The 19,607-nt window shown below is 54.3% G+C and overlaps 2 protein-coding genes across 6 annotated transcripts in view; both read right to left on the reverse strand.

The window, feature by feature from the left end:
• Window positions 1-1,300: 1,300 nt before the first annotated feature.
• Window positions 1,301-16,544, reverse strand: IDH3B (isocitrate dehydrogenase (NAD(+)) 3 non-catalytic subunit beta). Of its 3 annotated transcripts, none has more exons than XM_030563968.1 (12): window positions 16,370-16,543; window positions 15,388-15,468; window positions 13,128-13,220; window positions 11,376-11,496; window positions 9,471-9,531; window positions 8,838-8,970; window positions 7,872-8,005; window positions 7,209-7,311; window positions 6,224-6,370; window positions 5,901-5,995; window positions 5,686-5,746; window positions 1,301-1,523 (listed from the first exon to the last, which is right to left on the reverse strand). In XM_030563968.1, the coding sequence occupies exons 1-12, from the start codon at window positions 16,400-16,402 to the stop codon at window positions 1,446-1,448; spliced, it is 1,140 nt and encodes a 379-aa protein (XP_030419828.1). In that variant the 5' UTR covers window positions 16,403-16,543; the 3' UTR covers window positions 1,301-1,445. The 3 variants fall into 3 exon arrangements, with proteins under 3 accessions (XP_030419828.1, XP_030419827.1, XP_030419829.1); XM_030563967.1 differs by having other exon boundaries at window positions 1,301-4,967; window positions 16,370-16,542; XM_030563969.1 differs by lacking the exon at window positions 13,128-13,220 and having other exon boundaries at window positions 1,301-4,967; window positions 16,370-16,544.
• Window positions 16,545-16,997: 453 nt separating this feature from the next.
• VPS16 (VPS16 core subunit of CORVET and HOPS complexes) overlaps window positions 16,998-19,607 on the reverse strand; it is a 29,612-nt gene continuing 27,002 nt past the window's right edge. The window contains exons 24-25 of one of the 3 annotated variants that reach the window (XR_004000582.1): window positions 17,746-17,956; window positions 16,998-17,711 (exon numbers count right to left, since the gene is read on the reverse strand). Coding sequence is in view for 2 of the 3 variants with exons in the window: in XM_030563947.1 (XP_030419807.1) it covers window positions 17,812-17,956 (145 nt within the window). In the remaining variant the exon portion in view is untranslated. Of the gene's footprint in view, window positions 17,957-19,607 lie in introns of all 3 variants that reach the window. The other 2 variants (XM_030563947.1, XM_030563949.1) reach the window with 2 other exon arrangements.

Raw genomic sequence — 19,607 nt, forward strand, 5'->3', positions numbered from 1 at the left:
TGCTCATGTTTGTTGACAGCAGAGACAGGTCCCTTTGCTTAACTCTTCAATTCTCCTCCCTGTGGCTGCAGCGGTGCTCCCTCCCTGAGCCAGGAGGGCAGAAGATGGCCTGCTTTCTCCCTAGCAGGGAGGGTGAGCAGGTGTTAAGGGCTATTGCACCCAGTTTGAGACAGCACATCCCCAGCCTCAGGGCCAACGAGCAGGTCTGGCCTTCCTGTTTGTTCCCCATTTTCTCCATCTGGGTTCTAGCCAGTGCTGCCTAGAACGCCCTCCAAAATGGTGGAATTGATCAGAAGTGGCATCCAGCACTGTCTGTCTGTATTAGACAAATGCCACGGAGGTGAGCAGGTTTTCAAACACCTCTATCCCCTGCAATGGCTGGGATCTCAGTCCCTGGTTGCACCTCAATCTCTGCCTGTCCCCCAGAACAGTCTAAGTACCTGAGAACCAATCTCAGCCTAACTAAAATCACTGGGTTCAGCAGCAGGGAGCCAGGTCCTGGTTAATGGTGTGAAAGCAGGAGCACAGACTGGCTGATCTCAGGGGCCCTTTTGGCCTTACCTGCTGCCAGGCGTGTGTAGTTTTATAGTCGTTGTCACTGCCTGCTGGTTTCCCATCTGAATCTCCCTGGTTTGGGCCTGTGTCATGTGTGATCAGAGCTAACTGGGTAACTGCTGCTCAAAGATGGCACAGCAAAAAGCAGGGGCCAGAGGGCTGAAGCGTGGGGGACCAGACAGCAGCTGTGACTCAAGGCTCTGGGGCCCTACGTTTGTTTCAATTCTTAGTTTTGAGCCAGGGCTGGGGGTGCTTTGACAAAATGCAGAACAGACGTTACAACCAGTGCTGCTGAGAGCTCCTGGCTGGCTGCCTGAGCTCTGCTCCCCAGGGGGAAGGTGGCAAAGGGCTGGAAAGAGCCCTGGGTTGGGTGAGTAGGGTCCCTGTGGCAGCAGCTGTAGGCTGCTGAGTCCAGGCCAGCAGGGGTGGCAGCCCCCCCTCCACCTTGCACTACTGCAGTGACCCTTTTTACAACTAGCAGCTAGGGAGTGAGGTCCATTCTGTGCCCCCACCCAGCTGGGCCTCTGCTGAAGCGGGGGTGGGGGGTGCACTCTCCCAAGAAGTGGTTAAAGCCCCTCCTACATTTCCCCCCCACTCTGGAGGCAGAGGGGGCTGTATGCCCAGGGCCTCTATCTCCCCACATCTGGCACCCAGTGTCTGCCCTGGGCTCCACCACAGGCCCAGGTGCAGGGAGAGCTGAGACCAAGCAGCACCCCCTCCTGACAGGAACCCCCACAGCAAGAGGTGTGGCCTGCAGGCTGCTTTATTGTGCATGACACAGACAGGCCTGTGCAGGGGGATGCTCCCCCTTGAAGGCTACAAATTACCAGGCAGCTGGATTCAAAGCAGTGAGGATTAGCAAGCAGGAGGAACAGCAGCTTCTGTGGGGCCTAGTCAGCCAGGGCTGCCATCACAGCCTGGGTGAAGTCAACAGATGTGGCGTATCCGCCCATGTCTCCCGTGCGCACCTGCAGAGAGAGGGGTGGGACCTGTTAGTATGGCACAGACAGGTACATGCAGGAGCCCTCAGTGCATTCTGCACTGCACCGAGGCCAGGCCTTTCGACACAGGAACGGCTGAGGGCTGGGCTCCAGCCGGCTCCGCTGGCTTTCCCCCATGCTAGCGGCTGCTAGGAGATAGCTGTTCCTCCTGCCAGCTGCAGACCACTGCCAGCAGCACAGGGCTGGCCCAAGGCTACCCACAGGGGGTGTGTGTGTGGATGGACACACCCCCTGCTTTGACTGGCAGTAGCCCTGGTCCCCCCAAATCTGAAAACGCCCATTGTGCCCCCCCCACCCCACCCTGGGTGAAGCTGCTGCATGGGCAGCAGGCCTGGAGCACAGGACACCTGGGTCCCTCTGGCTGATGCAGCCTCTGCAGCGGGCTCCCTGACCTAGGGCAGACTGTGTGTGTGTGGGGGGGAGGGGGGTGGCTTTTCGCCTGCTCCTGCCTCATCTCTCCTCCCTGCTGATGCCATCTGCTGTCCACCCAGCTCCACCCTCTCAGCCTTCCTCTCCCAGTCTCACTCTCGCTCACTGCCAGGCCCTTCTCTCCAGCCTCCCCACATGCCCTCTTGCCCCACCTCGACCCATGCAGTGCTGCTGGGGCTCATTTTCCTAGGCTGCCGTACACCTCCCCTGGCTCCTCTGGCACATCAAGGCCCTTCTCAGCCTGTCCTTACCCGACCTATCAGCCCATGAGCTCAGCGTCCATCACCCAATGCTACATTTTCAAAGGAGCCCTAGGCTGCTGTCTCTTCTGCTGCCCTCCCCCTTAGGAGAGCCCTGTAAACAGCCACAAAACCACCTCATCCTCCTCCACCTCTCTCCTTTGCTGGGACCCCAGCAAAAGAACTCCTGTGACGCTGGTTAGGCTGCTGGGGCGCTGATACCACGGCCTATCAATACTCTCTCATTGGTTTCTTGCATTCTCCACCTGCCTGGTCTTAAATGCACAGGAACCATTTTTTTGTTCTGTGTACAGCACCAGGCAGGCTGGGGCTCTGGTCTGTAACCAGGGTCCTAGGCACGTGTTTGACACCTGCACACACACACTGCACACTTGCTAAATGACAGGCAGAGACCTCCAGGGATGGAGCGTACCAGGCTCTCCTGCTCCCAAGGCACCGGACTCCCCCCACCTCTCAGCAGGAATCACTACATCTAGCAGAGGTATTGGGCCAATCCCTACAACCCACACAGAGACCCAGGCCTACTCCATCCTTGGCCGGCTCCCAGAGGCACTGCTTTCACTTCCACAGCTCCAGCCAACAGGAAAAGAGTACAGCTGAGGAGCTGCTCTCCTGCTGGGGCCGACTCCCTCCCTCCCTCCGGGCTCAGCACGGCTGGGTTCTCACTCTGCAGCAATCTGGCTCCTGCTCTGGCCTACCAGGGCAGGGCCGAGGGAGGAGGATGCCTCTTGCCAGGCCCGTAACATGCTGGGGAGAGCCCTGCATGCAGGGCTGGAATTAGAACTCCCGGAGACACGCAGCGCCTGAGAAGAGGCAGGGCAGGAGGGGCGAGTTTGACAATTTATTCATGAGCATTACTACAAAGCCCAATAAATACATCCTGCATGTCCTGAAGTGAGCTCCCAGCCTGCATGGCAGCGGCCCAGCACCGCATAGGGGCCAGAGAGAGGTGTATGCCTGGCACAGCCCACTTGCCTAATCCACGACCTACAAGCTACCTGCAGCCTTGCTGTTAGGGTCCTTTGGGTCTCCCACCCTGGCCCCGCTGGAATTCTACCCAGGGAAGAAGTCTTGGTCCCTTAGCCCTTCAAAGCCAGACCTCCTGGTTAGGACCAGTGTTTCAGAAGCTCCCACTAGCACACGTGCACTCATGAGTGTGTTTTCTGAGCACGACTGCCTGCACAGGGAGGTGCTGGCATCCAGCGTCAATGACACCAGTGCACGCCATGCATGCAAAGCAGCAAGTGCATCATTCACACCACATTTTAAATGTGCGGCCCAGGAAACCCCTCCCTTCTGATGCATGCAGCCTGGCCTCTTCTTCCTTAGAGGTCTGGCTAGAGCAGCTGTTCTGCTGTCTTGGGGAATGCGACAAGTCACTGCAGGGCCCCATGCTCTTCATGACCCCCCGCCTCTCCCCGGTGCACCCCACAGCTTAGCCCCATCTGAATGCAAGGGGACAGGCTGCCCAGCACGCGCTGAGTTGCAGTGAACGACGCTGGGCGGCAGCATGCACGACAGGCAGGACGATGCTACAGTAATTGGGACTGCACGCTGCTCGGAAGCACACCAGAGGGGGGCACGTGAACTGGCCTAGAGCACTCCCCAGCAGCCAGCCTGAGGAAGGGCCTGAGCTTTGTCAGGGAGGCTGGTTGGCAGGACAGCAGACTGGAGATACAGACCCAGCCCCAAGGATGGTCTGCGTCAGCTGGGAAGATCAATGTCTCCTGGAGTGCCAGCCTGCCTAGGGGGTGCCTTTCTGAGCTGGGAGGAGCGGGCCAGGCCTGCTGCCCTTTAGTGCTGCTCAGTGCCTAAGACTTCTGTCCAAGGCCAGGGCTGAATTTTATTGCTAACCGAGTAGGGAAAGCATCTTTCCTTGAGAGGAGGATGAAGTTAGAAGGACATAAAGCTTTCTCCCCACTCCCCCCCCCCCCACACAAAGAGATGTAAATTTCCTACTTTTCCACTGTTCACATTAACAGGGATAAAATTCTGCTTCCCTCCAAGCCAATACTAGACTTCATTTGTCACTTTGTGGACAGGGGTCTCCACCCTGGGTGGTCCCAAGCTACGGCCCCTCTGGAGTTTGGTGCTGCAGGAGCATCTGCCATCAGGGACAAGACGAGACCACCTGGACGTAACAACCCCAGTCAGCCACACTGCAGGGGGGCCTTAGCTGGAGCAGCAGTGGAATATTTAGGGTTTGTCCTCTCTCAGCTGCAAAGCATGGTACAAATGTGAACTAGCTGACCCTGAACTCCCGTGCACTGTCCCTACTGCACAGAGAGGGAAGCTGAGAGAGGTGAACTGGCTTGGCCCAGGCTGCACAATGAACCAGTAGGACAGCCAGGATCAGACCCCAGGCACTCAGACCACATCTCTTTGTGGTGACCATCTGACCATGATTGAGGTTGGTAACATAACTAGGCTGGAGGAGAGGCAAGTCCCTTCCCTCTTTGGGTTGCTGTTTCAGGCTGGCAGGTTGGCTCGGCAGCCTAAGAGCGGGTGACATGATTCAGGTTCTCCCCTAGGGGTGGGAGCAGGGCGAGAAAGGTCCATTCGGTTTGTACGCTAGAAATGGGTGCTGGAGAACAAAGTGAAGTCCAAGGAACTCCCACACTCAGGTGGGGACCTAGACACCATAGTGTGGGTGCAGGTTGTCAGTCACAGACTTGATGAAGTCCGAGGTGGTGGAGTAACCGCCCATGTCCCGCGTCCGAACCTAAAAATCCAACACAGGGAGGGGGAGAAACAAAAAGGAAGAAATGTGGATGTGAACCCAGGGAAACGAACACAAGATGGGACAGGAAACATGGTGACAGCAAAGCAGCTTCCCCCAGCTCCTGATCCTCCTCCTGAAAACCTCCTGCACTCCCCCCACAGCCCTGCTGCAAACTGGAATAGACGCTAAAGCACACCAAGCCCCCCACAACCAGCAGGGACTAGCCTCAGGTGTGAGGAGGAGCAGGGAGCGAGACACTAAACAGCAGCCTCTACAAACTGCGTCCTGTTCTACAAACACGGACAGCTCTGATAACCTGGCCACGGAGATGGTGAGACAGTGACCTCTGCCTGGGGATCCGATTTCTCCTGAGGAGAGAGAACTCTACCCAAGAACTCCTTGGGGAGCGGCCCAAACATCTCCACCGCCGTCACAACAGGAACTCAGTCTGGTGCAGGTAACAATGACCCAGAGACAAGCGTGACAGGGCCTGCAAATCAGTCTGCTCTGGTGCAGTAAGGTCCCCCCCGCTACGCAAGGCCAGTCCCGGGCTAAGGAATCCCCCTACAGACTCAACCCAGTGCGCTGCTCCCCCTTTCCCTGGGGACGGGAGCCAGAGAGAAGTCCCAGCCAGCAGGCTCCAGAAAGGAAGCAGATACTCCAGGAGATCTGGACCAGGACAGGCAAGAGGTAAGGGCTCAGGCTGCCCGGTACTCACTTTACCGACTTTAATCACCCTCTTCACCGCATCGGAGATCACATTGGAGTGATATTCCAAGCTAGCAAAAAGAACGAATATTTCAGCTCCAGCCCTGTGTATGCCAGTGGAATTCGCCCCCGCTCCCCTGGCTTGCCCACCCACAGGCCGGCATGCCCCCGAAACCTGCACACATGTAATGCAGCATGCGCACACATCTAAGAACAAGCACCTACTTGAGATGCCGCAGCATGTTGGCGGCGGAAAGCAGCATGGCAGTGGGATTGGCAATGTTCCTGCCCACGGCCTGGGCAAAGGGATGGCGGGCACCCTGCATGAAGAGAACCACAATCAGACCATGTTCTACACTGCTGCCATGGGGGGAGGGGGGTGTCCAGCCCCATCCTGGGCAGGGCTCTCTGGATCTGCCGGCCCTGTGGCAGGAGACAGGGAAGATGACAGAAACTAGGGTACAAAGCTGCTGTGTGACGGAGAGGGGATGAACAGGGGAAGTCACCCAAGTGGAACACTGAAGCCGTGGCACACCTGGGTCCCTTACCATCTCAAACACTGCATACTCAGCACTGTAACTCTCTCCGGGAACCACACCGGCGCCTCCCACCAAGCCAGCAGCCAGGTTATCAATGATGTTTCCATACAGGTTTGGCATGACCAGGACATCGAACTGGTGGGGGTTCTGCACCAGCTAGGCAGAGGGGACAGAAGTGGATGTGCATGAGACCATTCCCTCCCCTCTACAAATCAGCATGGGCTAGTGCACTCTGCAGCACTTCAGGGCACCCCAGTGCTGATGGGGTCTCCCCAAAGGGCAGATCTCACCATGCCCTAGACTGGCCAACAAGGGGCCCAAGCAATGACATTCACAGATTAGCACCTGGGCATTAACAGGCAAACCATCTTCTTGGGACACACCCAGGTTCAGCAGCCGCACTGGGCTGAGAGAACCGAGATGACAATGTAGCTGCCTCAAGAGTTCCCAGGACAGAAGCGAGATGGGTGGCTGCGCCCAGAGCCCCAGCAGCTGAGGACCAAGAGGCACTGGGAATATTACTGAAATAAAGCCACCCACCCATACGTCCACCGCCAGGGCTCAGATCCTATGCGCTCTCAGACAGAAAATCAGAGAAACCTGGCAAAATTGTCACTGCGAAGTACCAGTCTGGAAACCCTGGGTACCACCAACCTTTCCTGGGGGGACTGATGGTGAAACAGAGAATTTACTCATCTGTCAGGATAGCTCCTGCAGGAAGCCGAATTCTGCAAGACGGGGCTGATTACCAGAGGTGCTGGGCACCTACAGCTCCTGGCATAGCCCTGAAAGGAAGGCGCTGCGTGTCCATGTGCACGACACAGGACACGATACAAAGTGATGCGACAGCCCAGTTAACACTGCGTCCCTCACAAAGCAGGTCATGGACAGCATTCCAGGTGCACCTGAGCTTGCTGGCTACCAAGCTAGGTTCTTTACAGATCATCAGCACCAGAGGGGTGAACTGGGGGACAGGACCGCAAGCCATTCTCACCTGCATGCAGCAATTGTCAATTATCATGGTGTCGAATTTGATCTTGGGATACAATTCTGCCACCTCTTCACAGCACTGGAGGAAGAGCCCATCCCCCAGCTTCCTGAGAAAAAGAAAGTGACAGACATTCATTTTAACAGACTCCGCGCTGCCCCAGCATCCCCTGCAGGGAGAGCAGGGGCGTGACAGTGGACTCAGCCACCCAACAAGCTTTCTGACCGTTCCTTTCAAAACGCTCTCCGTCGAAACTGAACCCAGAACAGCTCAGAGACGCACCAACGTAGATGTACGTATGACAGACAGGTGAAGCCAGTGGGAGTTCTGCCACTGAATTCAATGAGGCCAGAATTTCACCCAGAGCGCGAACAAGCATCTCACCCTCCCCGTCAACACCCTGCAGACACACGGCCAGGCCCAACTGTCTCACACTGCTGGGCTTTCAGTTACTCCCATGCTGTTGTTTTAAGCACATGCAAAGAGCACTAACGCCAAGGAAGTGTGACCACCACTCAACTCCGGGTTGCACTGAAAGGCCTTCCAGGAGACAGAGGGGACTTCAAAGACCTACGCCCAGGGCACTGGGTGGCAGCTGCTGCGTATCCCATAACTGCTAGACACCCCACTTTGATCCCTGTGCTATCTCAGCTGTCTCATCGCACTCACATGATGTTGGCTTTGTGCACTGCTGTGACCTTTGAACGCCCTTTCTTGGTGGCGTAGTCGAAGGCGAATTTGGCGATGCGCTGCGACTTGTCCCGGGTGATGATCTTCAGGCACTCAATGACTCCCTTCACGCTCTGAACATTGACGGAAACACAATAGCGGCTCTGGCTGTGCTCGACCAGGTCCCACACAACCCCGTGCTCTGCCACAGCTGGCAGCGCACACCCAACAAGGAGATCCCACTCAGCCCCGCCAGCCTGCATGGCACTGGGCTGCAGCTATCGCCCCTGGACTGACACTGGGCTCGGGCTCCAAGGGAAGTGGAGTTTAACTCCCCAAAGTAGAGGAAGAGATGTAGTGCACCCCCTTGAGCAAACATGTGACACCACAGGGAGAGGCCCCCGAGGGACTCAAGACAGCCCATCTCCTCAAGCATCACTACGGAATTGGCCCCAAAAGTCTTTTCTCCAGGGCTCTGACCAGACTAGTATGTCCCCAAAGCACCACTTCTCCTTGGGAGACCATTCTCCAGCCAAACGCTGGCAGGAAGCTTCTCCCAGTCCCTGGCCATCTTCCTTTCCTTGGAGTCATGCCACCAGGCCTGATTACAGCTCCTGTCCCACACTGATCCCGCTTCCTTCTTGGGCTTTACACGCTTCCAGTCCTCGTAGATAGTTCTAGTCCCTCTTCAGCCCCTTGGCTGTCACACAGTCTAGTTACAAGCACCTTCTCCTCTTCAGCCCATCCCTCTGAACACCCACATCACCCAGGATCACTCTTCCCATATCCCCATGCTCCTAGTGCCACCACTCAAGAAGGGTGTGAGCCAAACTCTGTGAGGACAAGGCCATAAGGGCAGCAACACTCACCACGGTCCAATGCAGGGAAGTACTAGATACAAGGCCCAGAGCTGGTCTCCCCATATGGCACAGAAAGGGATGGGGTGCAGGACAGAGGCTTCCCTACCTCATGTTCCAGAGAGCTGTACTCCCCCTCTGTCTGCTCCCGGATGATCACAAGATCCAAGTTGTTGTGTCGTGTTTTAAAACCAGGTAAACTGTTTACATGGACAACATTGGCGAACAGGTCTAACTTGCGCCTGTGAGGGGAACATCGGGATCAGGAAAGTTCTTCCCACCTCCAGGCCAGCAATAAACGCCGTGTGATGGTACAGACCCGTCTTGATCAGAATTTTAAAGACAGACTCTTCCATACAAGCCTAGCCCCCCTTGCTGGCCACTTGCTAATTCCACTTCCTTTCTCCAGTGAGGCCTCTTGGGCCCTCTGAGAGACATGTCCATAAACAGTCATCCCAAACCCCACCTACCAACTTTTCCTGGAGGATCTCCAAGACATGGCAGGAAGCAGAGTCAACAGATCATGAGTAAGAAAAACAAAGTGTCTGGCCAGTGAAGATTTTGCTGATGCCTGTTTGTGCTCTGATAACCCATGAGCTTCACCCCTGCCCTGGGCTTAGTTCCTAAATGTCATTCATAGATGAGGTGTCCAGAACACCCTGAATAGCTCACTGTGCTAGGAGATTTCTTACTGACTTCTGTTGACGTGCAGGGGCTTTGAACATGCAAGGCAGAAACATACCGGAGCCTCATGTCATAGGAAGCCAGTTCTCCTTTGTACTCCATGGGAGTGTGGATCTTTCCTGTGATGACAGAAATGTCAGCAGAACTAGTAGAAAGCACCCATACAAAATCAACTACCAGCTACTAGAAACCCTCGGAACCCCACAGCATGGGACACGGGGGGAGGAAAGGGGATTTTGTTTCTACCCTTGCGTAAGGAGCTTACAGTGCTGCACATGTACAGAGCTCACTGGAGTCCGGCCCCTTGGTACCTCTGGGCCACATATTACGTGAGCCAGTCTCACAGCAGAATCTGAACTTATGCCTGGTCAGGATAACATAAGAACGGCCAGACTGGGTCAGACCAAAGGTCCATCAAGCCCAGTGTCCTGTCTGCCGACAGTGGCCAGTGCCAGGTGCCCCAGAGGAAATGAACAGAACAGGGAATCATCCAGTGATTCATCCCGTCACTCAGTCACAGCTTCTGGCAAACAGAGACCAGGGACACCATCCCTGCCCATCCTGGACCTATCCCTCCATGAATGTATCTAGTTCTTTTTTTAACCGTTATACTCTTGGCCTTCACATCATCCACTGGCAAAGCGTTCCATGGGATATTTAGAAGCTGAATCTATTTAAATTTACTGAAGACAAGATTAAGAGGCAAATTTAATAATTTTTAATAATTTTTTTTGATTGATCTCCGTCTATAAGTACTTATACATGGAGAAGACATCAGATACTAGCAGGCTCTTTATCTAGCAAACAAAGGTAGAACAAGATCTAATGCTTGGAAGTTGGAACTAAACAAATTCAAGCTGAAAATAAGATGCAGTTTTTTCGCAGTCAGAGTAATGACCCTTTGGAACAGCTCACCAATGGATGTGGTAAATCCTCCATCACTTGAAGTCCTTACAAAGAGATTGGCTCTCATGCTAAAAGGTTTGTGTTTAAAGCTGAGCCCTAAGATGCTCTATGAAAGAATCACTGGGTGAAGGTTTTTGCCCAGCATCATGAAAGAGCCATTGTAAATCATCTTAATGGTCCTGTTGGGCCTTAAAATCTAGGGCTCTAGGATGACACTAGGAGTGCTGGCTGGAGGAGACAAGACTACCCAGACTACTACAACTGCTACCCAGCTATGGCAGCGTCTGGGAAGAAGACTGTAATCCCCAGGCACTTCTGTAAGAATCTGGCACAATTCCACTGTCCTGACCGATACTCCCTCAGCCATCAGCAGGTTCTAACATACCAAGCTGCAGTGCCCTTGTATTAGATCTGCATGCCAGCATGGGCTCCAGATTGTACAGAAGATACTGTGTAAGATAAAGTGGTCCTGAACTATATGAGCCACTGCTAAGTGCATTATTGCTGCTGAGTCTGCTTTACACAGACATTGGGCAAAGTGCGTTGGGATCCCTGGTGTATGAAACATCAGAGCAGAGAAAGCTAAAAGCTCTTCGACTCCTTCCCATCTTGACATGCGACAGCAGCATGACCTCCCCCCCCCCGCCTTGTGTGGGGAGGCAGTAAGATTACCCTAGAAGCACCTCATCTTCCTGCACCAAAGTGTCACAAACCCTCAGTGCCCCCTTTTTATTACTGAACATGCCAAACACTTTCCATCCAAGGGTCAGAAAGGTCAGAAGACTCCCTAGCTGGTCAGATAAGTACCAGTCTCATTTTACAGATGAGAAACTGAGGCACAGAAGTTAAGTGAGCCTCTCCAGGTCACAGAGCAACTCAGTGACAGAGCTGGAGACAGAAAACTGGCTCCAAGTTTCCTTCTCCAATTGTCAGCCCACAAGAAGCCTCGCAGTCTGAAAGTGCGGTCTGGAGGCTGGGGGAGATTCTGTAGCATGGAGTGGGCAAAGATCCGTGTACACCTGAGAGATGCAGTCAGTGAGCTGCCACCATCCCATACCTATAATGGCCACTTTACTCTCCTTCATAGAGTCGACAACCTCATCCAGTTTTTCCTCTGATGCCATGTTCTGCACTTCGCTCAGGTGGTGCTCGTCAAACTCCACAGGGACACCAGCAGCCTGCCCAATACAGACACAGATGTAAAGACAGAGCTTTGCTGGGTCAGAGTTCAGAGGCTGTTCATTAAATCACTTTATATGTATTAGCCAAAATGAGCTTGGTGACTTGGTGGATCAAGAGATTGGGATACGGAGCCTTTCACTGTCAAGTCTCTGGTTCCCCTCCAAGCATAGGCTGAGGGTAGTGTGTATTGGGAGGAGGAGACTGGATGGTTTTAGGGGTTAGGAATGGGATCAGAGCCTCTGATCTCTAGGTCACTTATCCAATCAAGCTCCAGATTCATAGTGAAATGCTATTGTTTTTGAAACTACGTCTTTGTTTAGGAAGTTAACAGATTTACAAATCCTAGGCATGTAACTACAGGAGACAGACAATCATCACACCACTGAACTTCGGTTTAGATAAACATTATACTGAAATACAAACAATGGGTCTCTGTAACAGAGTGTTACAGTGTTAGAGAGAGCATCTGGACACTACTCGGGACTTGTCATTTTATTAAATTGAGTGAATTCTCTGATTACATATATTTAACAAACCAGTTGTACCTATCAAATATTAACATTCAAAAAATTTGGAGAGGTGTGCTCGTTTTTTAGAAAGCGAATGTATTTTGAGTATTTAATAAATGGTAACCAAATACCAAAGTATCTATTTGTCCTCTGGCTAGTTTTCTGGGTACATAACTGGTGTATTAATTTTTCCATAACAACCACCTGCTATATTTTTGAGCCATTCCTCTGGAGTTGGATCCTTTTTCCAAAGGGCGGTGATCAGTACCTAACAGCTACTACGAGTGATTAAGTCATTTCCTTTTGTGTGTTCAATCATGAAATATTTTAAATTATTTTTCCGAATGAAAGTTTCTGCCATCTGATGACTACTTGGGTCCCAGAGCTCAGTCCAGTCTCTTAGTATAGTTCAGATGAGACTTTATACAACTACCTCCATGTCAGGAGATTCATTGACAACAGTTGCCCCTGCCATGGTTAAAAGCAGGTTTGTCTTGTAACAAAGCCAGTATCTAACTGTTTTAAATTTGTCCCCAAACTGTGCTACTACCTTGGTCAGGGCAGGGCTGTAGTATGGTTAAAACATCTGAGCAACAACAGCATTATAACCCCTAACACAACTGGTGTAGATGACTCAAGCACTCACATCAGAGCCACCGCCACAGCAGGTACGAGATTTTGTCGGCAGTCACATCAGAGACACAAGGATTGACTGGGACACAGAAACTGACCTCATCTTCTCACTCTTTGAAATGGGCCCTTGTAGGTTAGGGTCGGTGCACACTGGGGTACATGTGGGAAGCTTGGCATGGTTGCTACCCATGCTGAACTTGTTCTGAGGAGAACAGGGGAGATCATCCTCCAGGATTCTCAGTCTAGAACCCTACCTCAGCACGAAAGAGAAGTGAGTTGAGCTTCAATTAACTTACAGAAAAGGGTTTAAGAACTAAAATGGCTTTATCCACCCACAACTGTCTGTGAGCAAGGGGCAGATAACAGTCCCGCCTGGATATGGCAAGAGTCACATACACAATCCAACTGCCTTGCAAGACAGCTCCTGCCATTACGTCATTTCTCCATCTTCCCCTCAGTCTCAGTGAGGAGTAAGTGGCTATTACCTTGAACACCTCTTTGACAGAATGCATGAGCTCCGGGCCAACCCCATCTCCAGGCAGCATGGTGACCTTGAACAGCCCTTCATGTTTCTCTGTCTGGAACAGGAAACAGAGAGGGGTTAATTCTCCTGCCACCATCCTACACAATATCAGTCAACGAGAGTGGGACAGTGCATTCCCTATCTGCAATACTGCACTCACCTCTTCTGAGAGAGCAAACCCAGTAAGAGGTGGCTCTCACGCTACTGCCAGAAACTGGAAGATGAGAACTGCCATTCTCAAAATGTTGGGGGTAATTAATGCCTTTACCTGCTTCTCTGAATCTCATGGGTATGTGCAAGGACAAGCCCCTTGGCGGAGCTGGTACCAGGATTTGAGTCTTTAAGACTTTCAAAGGGTGAATGGGAGGCGCTAAGACCCCCTCTGTTGCTCAGTGTCTCTGGGAAACACCTGGCCTCTGATGCAGGAGAATACAGGAATCTTCCAGAAGAAACTGACCCAAGACAGTCTGTAGCAACATTCAGTTCCTCCATGAAACTCTCTCTGATGGATTAAATCAGGTAAGACCCAATGCGCAGGGCAAAGCTTGCTACCTGAAAGTAGCACAGAGGGTCAGAGGTTGCATGGTATTTATTCCCTGTACCCAGGAGACAGCTTTACCTTTAATTTAAACTACAGGACATTGACCCATATAAAAAATTAATGAGTGTCTTTATATCAACAGTTACAGTTAATGTCAATCAACAGGCACCACAAGCAAAAGAGTCAGAGAACAAGCACTTGAGATGGAGATTTTGCATAAACTTTTCCTCAGCCCACGATGGAGAAAGACAAAGACTACCAGGGCACCCATATTTAACACAGGAGACCATTAGTCCATCCACTCCTACGCTGGCCAACACCTGATGCTTTAAAGGAAGATGAAAAATCTTAGCGCACCTGGCCACTGTTGTATATAGGGCAAAATATCCCTTCCTAATAACTGTAGTGATCAACTGAGATCCTGAAGCATGGGATTTTTGATTTTTACTCCATTTCAGCACAAACTTCTATAGAATGGTCTTAGTCACAAGCTTAGCCAGCCCTTTAAAAAATCTGACCTTAGTATCGGACCTTGACCCTGTGCGTCTATAAATTATTTAGCCATGTTCTGTATAAACAATTTCTTTTTAGTTGTTCTAGATTCACCTGTCATTTATATTCAGTGAACCACGAGACAAAGCTAAAAAAAAGGCACTAACCAACTTCCACAAGAAGTCATAAAATCCCATCAGTCGAGTCCCTATAGGTCTTCTCCTTCCTAGGCTAAACAGCCCTAGCTTTTGCAATCTCTCCCTATATGTAAACTCCACCTCAGGACTCGTAATTATCCTCTCTAAACTTCTATACTGCCAACCCCAAGCATTCAAAAGCCCAGGGCAAAGCTCCAAAAAGTCATGGGTTAAAAAAATAGGTCTTTTAACATTTAAATAATAACGTGGGGTTCTCTCTTTGCCTTCTGGATTCTGAGCATTTTGGGTTCACAATTTTAAGTTCTTCTCTGCATCATAAGAACTGCTAACATTTGACATCGGGTGCTGGGGCTTTAAGAAAAGCACCAGGTACTATCAGAATCACAACACAACCATGAGTTAAGCAACACTAGGACCTTCACAATCACAGCTCTATCCTCAAGATGCAGTCACCAATGGCTACTCTTCATTGCACAGAGCAGCCACTAAATGGTTCTCTCAGCCCCTGCCTCATCGTTCTCCAGATGAGTCCACTTTATCCCACACACTGTTTTCCGTGTTACTTCCTGCGGCTTCTTAATGCATCCTCAGCACTTCGTTTCTTTTGCTGCATCTTTGCTCCTCGAATAGAGAAAAATATCCATCTACCCGCTACCCTCCCCATCTGACTCTGCTGGAGAAAGACTCAGACCCCTAAAAACCAAATCCACAGAAGAGCCCACGCGCTAGCCGCCGGGAGATCGAACACCACATGCGGGATATGTGAGCACATCTCTCCGTGAGTGACTGGGAGGCACTTAGCTACTAAGGTGATGAGCACGGGGCAGGGCCCTAAATAGGATAAGAACAGAATAGCCAGGAACCAGACTTGGCAGCAGAGCTGCAGTGAATCTGATAAACCCCCAAGCAGTGCCTGGCCCGGCCCTGCTCCCCTGAGACAGGGACTGTGTCTCCCCTGGCGCCTGCTCCCACAGCTTCCCCAGGGGAGCGGGAAGGATGGGAGGCTTCATCTCCCCGAGGAGATCTCTCACCTGGCTTCGTAGTGTCTGCTGGGGGGCAGCGGAGGCACTGAGGGTCCTCCAGGCCCCGCGACCCTGGGCGCGCAGAAGAGCCTGTAAGGGAAGGAGGCAGAGAATGAGAAACTCACAGCTCCCAGCCTCCCCTTGCCCCCCTCCCCGCCACCAGCCTCACTCCCCTGCCCACTCCTCCCCCCAGCCCAACCCCAGTCCCCTGACCCCTCCTTCCCCCCAGCCTCACTCTCCTGCCCACTCCTCCCCCCAGCCCGACCCCAGTCCCTGACCCCTCCCCCCACCAGCCTCACTCCCCTGCCCACTCCTCCCCCCAGCCCGACCCCAGTCCCCTGACCCCTCCCCCCCCCCAGCCTCACTCCCCTGCCCACTCCTCCCCCCAGCCCCCTGACCCCTACCCCCCAGCCTCACTCCCCTGCCCACTCCTCCCCCCAGCCCCCTGACCCCTTCCCCCCCCAGCCTCACTCCCCTGCCCACTCCTCCCCCCAGCCCGACCCCGATCCCTGACCCCTCCCCCCCCAGCCTCACTCCCCTGCCCACTCCTCCCCCCAGCCCGACCCCAGTCCCTGACCCCTCCCGCCACCAGCCTCACTCCCCTGCCCAGTCCTCCCCCCAGCCCGACCCCAGTCCCCTGACCCCTCCCCCCCCCAGCCTCACTCCCCTGCCCACTCCTCCCCCCAGCCCCCTGACCCCTACCCCCCAGCCTCACTCCCCTGCCCACTCCTCCCCCCAGCCCCCTGACCCCTTCCCCCCCCAGCCTCACTCCCCTGCCCACTCCTCCCCCCAGCCCGACCCCGATCCCTGACCCCTCCCCCCCCAGCCTCACTCCCCTGCCCACTCCCCTCCCCAGCCAGACCCCAGTCCCTGACCCCTCCCCCCCAGCCCTGCCCACTCCTCCCCCCAGCCCGACCCCAGTCCCCCTCCCCACCCGAGGAGGAGGAGCCCAGGCCCGGGCCCGTCCCGCCGGCCCCCGCGCGGGTCTCACCCCGGCAACTGCCCTGACGCTGATCGCCGACATCTTACAATCCCACAAGGCCAAGCAGCTCCGGAAATGACGACACCATGAGCCCAGCACAAATACGTCACTTCCGACTGACGTCTCCGCCGAGGCAGTAGCGCTGAGGGGGCGGGGCTCCCTCGCTGGCCACGTGCTTGTGCCCCCCCCCCGCCAGTTTGCGCCCCGGGGGGGGGGGGGGGCGGCTCCAGGTGAGAGGAGCCCCGCCCGCTGCACTCCCGGGGGGGGCAGGGCCTCGCGGGCAGTCGGGCTGGTTCCCCCCACCCCCCGTGGGCCATGCCAGGATCGAGGAGGGGGAGGGGCAGCTAGCCCCCCTCAAGGGCTTGGCCCCAATGCCAGGGAACGGGGCGGCCACGTCCCGCTTAGCTCCGCCAGGGGGAGACGGTGCTGCCCCCCTGCCCCTCCCCCCCTGCCCCACGGAGCCCGGCTGCAGCGTGCCCTGCCCAGCTCCTGGCGTGGCTGCCAGCAGGGCAGCACTCGCTGCCTGGCAGGAAGAGGCAGCCTGCCCCGTGGACCGGTGGCAGCTGAACGACACGTGCCCTAGGAAATCCCAGCTTCTCCCCCTGGGGCAGCCGCAGTCAGACACAGCGGGGGGGGGGAGGATCTCAGCCATTTATTTACCCTAGTGAAGGTTACAGCGTGACACGCCATCTCCCCTTCCCCACCATGAACCCAGACACCAGAGGCTCCAACCTGACAATCACTCAGCTTCAGATGTTACTGTCCCCTCCTCCCCCACACCAGCCCCACTGGGCACCACAACCCCTCCCTTGCTCACCCAGCTGAGCCCACCTCCCCGCACCCCCAGGTTAGGGGATGCTGGGCCTGCTCGAACTGCAGTGATGCTGGAGAGGAGGCTGCTTCTGCCAGAGGCCCCAGTGCTACCTGAACAGTGGCTCCTGCGACAGCTTTTGGGCTGAGAAAAGGAAGCTGCTGCAGGGAGAAGGGTGGTGCTGGCAGAGGGAGAGGCAGAACTGCTGGGGAGAGGGGGGCCTCAAGAGGCAGATGGTACATGCACCTGCACAGGACAGGGATAAAGCTTCCTCCAGGGGGTGAAGCAGGGTGGGCTGTCACTCATGAGCAGGGATGCAGCAGGGTGGCCAGCTGCAGCATAACATAGCAGGCGAGTTCTTCTCCCACCTCCAGCCAAGCACCCTGAACTCCAGAGGGCAGGAGTCCACCACACCCCAGGTACAGGGATCGCTGCCACCTAAGATTCCCCAGTACAGGGCCCCAGGTCATGCTGGTGGGCCCCTGGGCTGGATCTGCATGTGTGAGAAGCTCCAGGCCTCCTGTCCTTATAACACCAGCACCAAGACTATGTCCCCTACCCCCCACCCCAACACCCTGGGAATATACAGAAGACCGGCTTCCAGCAGACTGCTGAGGGGCCAGGCGCAGGGCGGGAGGGATTATTTTTTCAGGGTCTGAGCTTTGGCGCGGTTGATCTTCTCCACAACCAAGGAGTCGGTGGCCGCGGTGCACTTGGACAGGACGAGGTTCATCTCGTTCTCATTCTTGTGCTCGATGGCAGCATCGGCAGCTTGGTCCAACTCTCTGCCGGTAAACAATGGGAGAGTCAGCATCATGCAGGGGCAGAGTCAGGTTCCATTTCCCCCTGGTTCCCTCTGCTGTGGGACCACCCCATCCCACCCACCACCACCACCACCACCCTGCCTTAGCTGGCAATCTCACAGCTGGTTCAGGGATGCCTGGCCCCCCCCACTCCCATAGGGCACACGCTGCTGTAGGTATGTGCACCCCCCACCGCCCTGCCGAGGTGCATGCTGCTGTGGGTATGCAGCTGCCACCAGGGACACAGACAGGCCCATGGAGCACACAACAAGAGGCTGAGCACTCAGAGAGGAAACTCCTTCCTTGCAGGCAGGCAGGCGCATGCCCCACCTCCTGGCTGTGTGCAGATAGTGTCAGGATTGTTCCTTGTGTGAAGGAAAATTTATAGAGGGCCTCAGGCTTTGGTCAAGTTAGTAGGCCTGAAGTATAAGCTGAGTTTGCTTGTGTGTGTGTAAGGGGCATGAAGAGGCAAAAGTGGGATGGAAAGTCCCCAAAACAGAACAATGGCCTTCTGTGTACAGGGGGCACGAGGCGACGAAGTGGGAAGTCCCCAAACACAATTTGCCATAGCCAAGCTTGTTTTTCCTATAACCACAATGGAAGCGTTAGAAAAGTCAAACCACAGAAGAGCTAGAGAGGGGGGAACAACAACGGGAAAAGCCAAGTAAGGGAGATGATTGTTTCTTTCTGCTTTGGACCTTTATTACATTTTGCAATTGTATTCCAAATAAGGTAATCGACATGAAATGTATGTGTAATTTGTCGGTGGTTTTAAGCTTAAAAAGGCTTGTGTGTTTCTTGAATCGGGGGACAGCTCCTGAGAGCCATTACCTCCCTGCGCTTGTAATCAATAAAGGAGCCTCAGGCTGATCTGATCCAAACTCAACATGTGGTTAAATTTTCCACTACACTTGTAGTGCACAGGAGAGTGCGAGGGAAGATGAGCAGATGTGCCCCACTGCCCGTTAGTGCGCAGAAGCAGAATGACTCACCCTGGAGTTAATAGCTCACTGAGTCTCTGTTAGCTCTGGGGGTAGGGCCCTGCTATAATCATGGCAGCACAGGACCTGGTACACACTGACCACACACAGACCTCGGTCCTCCAAGTGCAGGACAGGGCAGCCCCGCCTCCTCTGCAAGGGTTGGGTATTTCCCTGCTCATAAAACCCTGTCACCTTGACTTAACTGCCCACCTGCTCCCCATCTTCCTGTGACATTACTCCCATGCTGGGGTGGGGGACCCTGCACCCCAACCCTCTCTCTCAACCACAGGACGAGGTGTTAGTCGCAGTACAGAGCCAGATGCCAGTGCATCGAAAGGAGCTCCTCCCCTGCAGAGAGCAATCCCCTCTTCCCTGAGAGGGGTCATGGCATTTGACAGAATGGGGCACAGACAGGGGCCTAGACAAATTAGAGGACTGGGCCAAAAGAAATCTGATGAGGTTCAACAAGAACAAGTGCAGAGTCCTGCACTTAGGATGGAAGAATCCCATTCACTGCTACAGACTAGGGACTGACTAGGGGCTAGGCAGCAGTTCTGCAGAAAAAGGACCTGGAGGCTACAGTGGACGAGAAGCTGGATATAAGTCAGCAGTGTTGGTTGCCAAGGAGACTAACAGCAATTTGGGCTGTA

Source organism: Gopherus evgoodei, chromosome 5, assembly GCF_007399415.2.
Source record: "Gopherus evgoodei ecotype Sinaloan lineage chromosome 5, rGopEvg1_v1.p, whole genome shotgun sequence".
In the NCBI taxonomy this organism is placed as follows: domain Eukaryota; kingdom Metazoa; phylum Chordata; order Testudines; family Testudinidae; genus Gopherus; species Gopherus evgoodei.

Excerpts from the sequence above, each read along its gene's own strand:
- IDH3B (XM_030563967.1), bottom strand. The coding sequence starts at position 16,402 with ATGTCGGCGATCAGCGTCAGGGCAGTTGCCGGG. Across the intron at positions 13,221-15,387 it reads AGCAGACACTACGAAGCCAG|ACAGAGAAACATGAAGGGCT; the intron begins GTGAGAGATCTC and ends TTCCTGTTCCAG. Across the intron at positions 5,996-6,223 it reads AGTATGCAGTGTTTGAGATG|GGTGCCCGCCATCCCTTTGC; the intron begins GTAAGGGACCCA and ends CTCTTCATGCAG.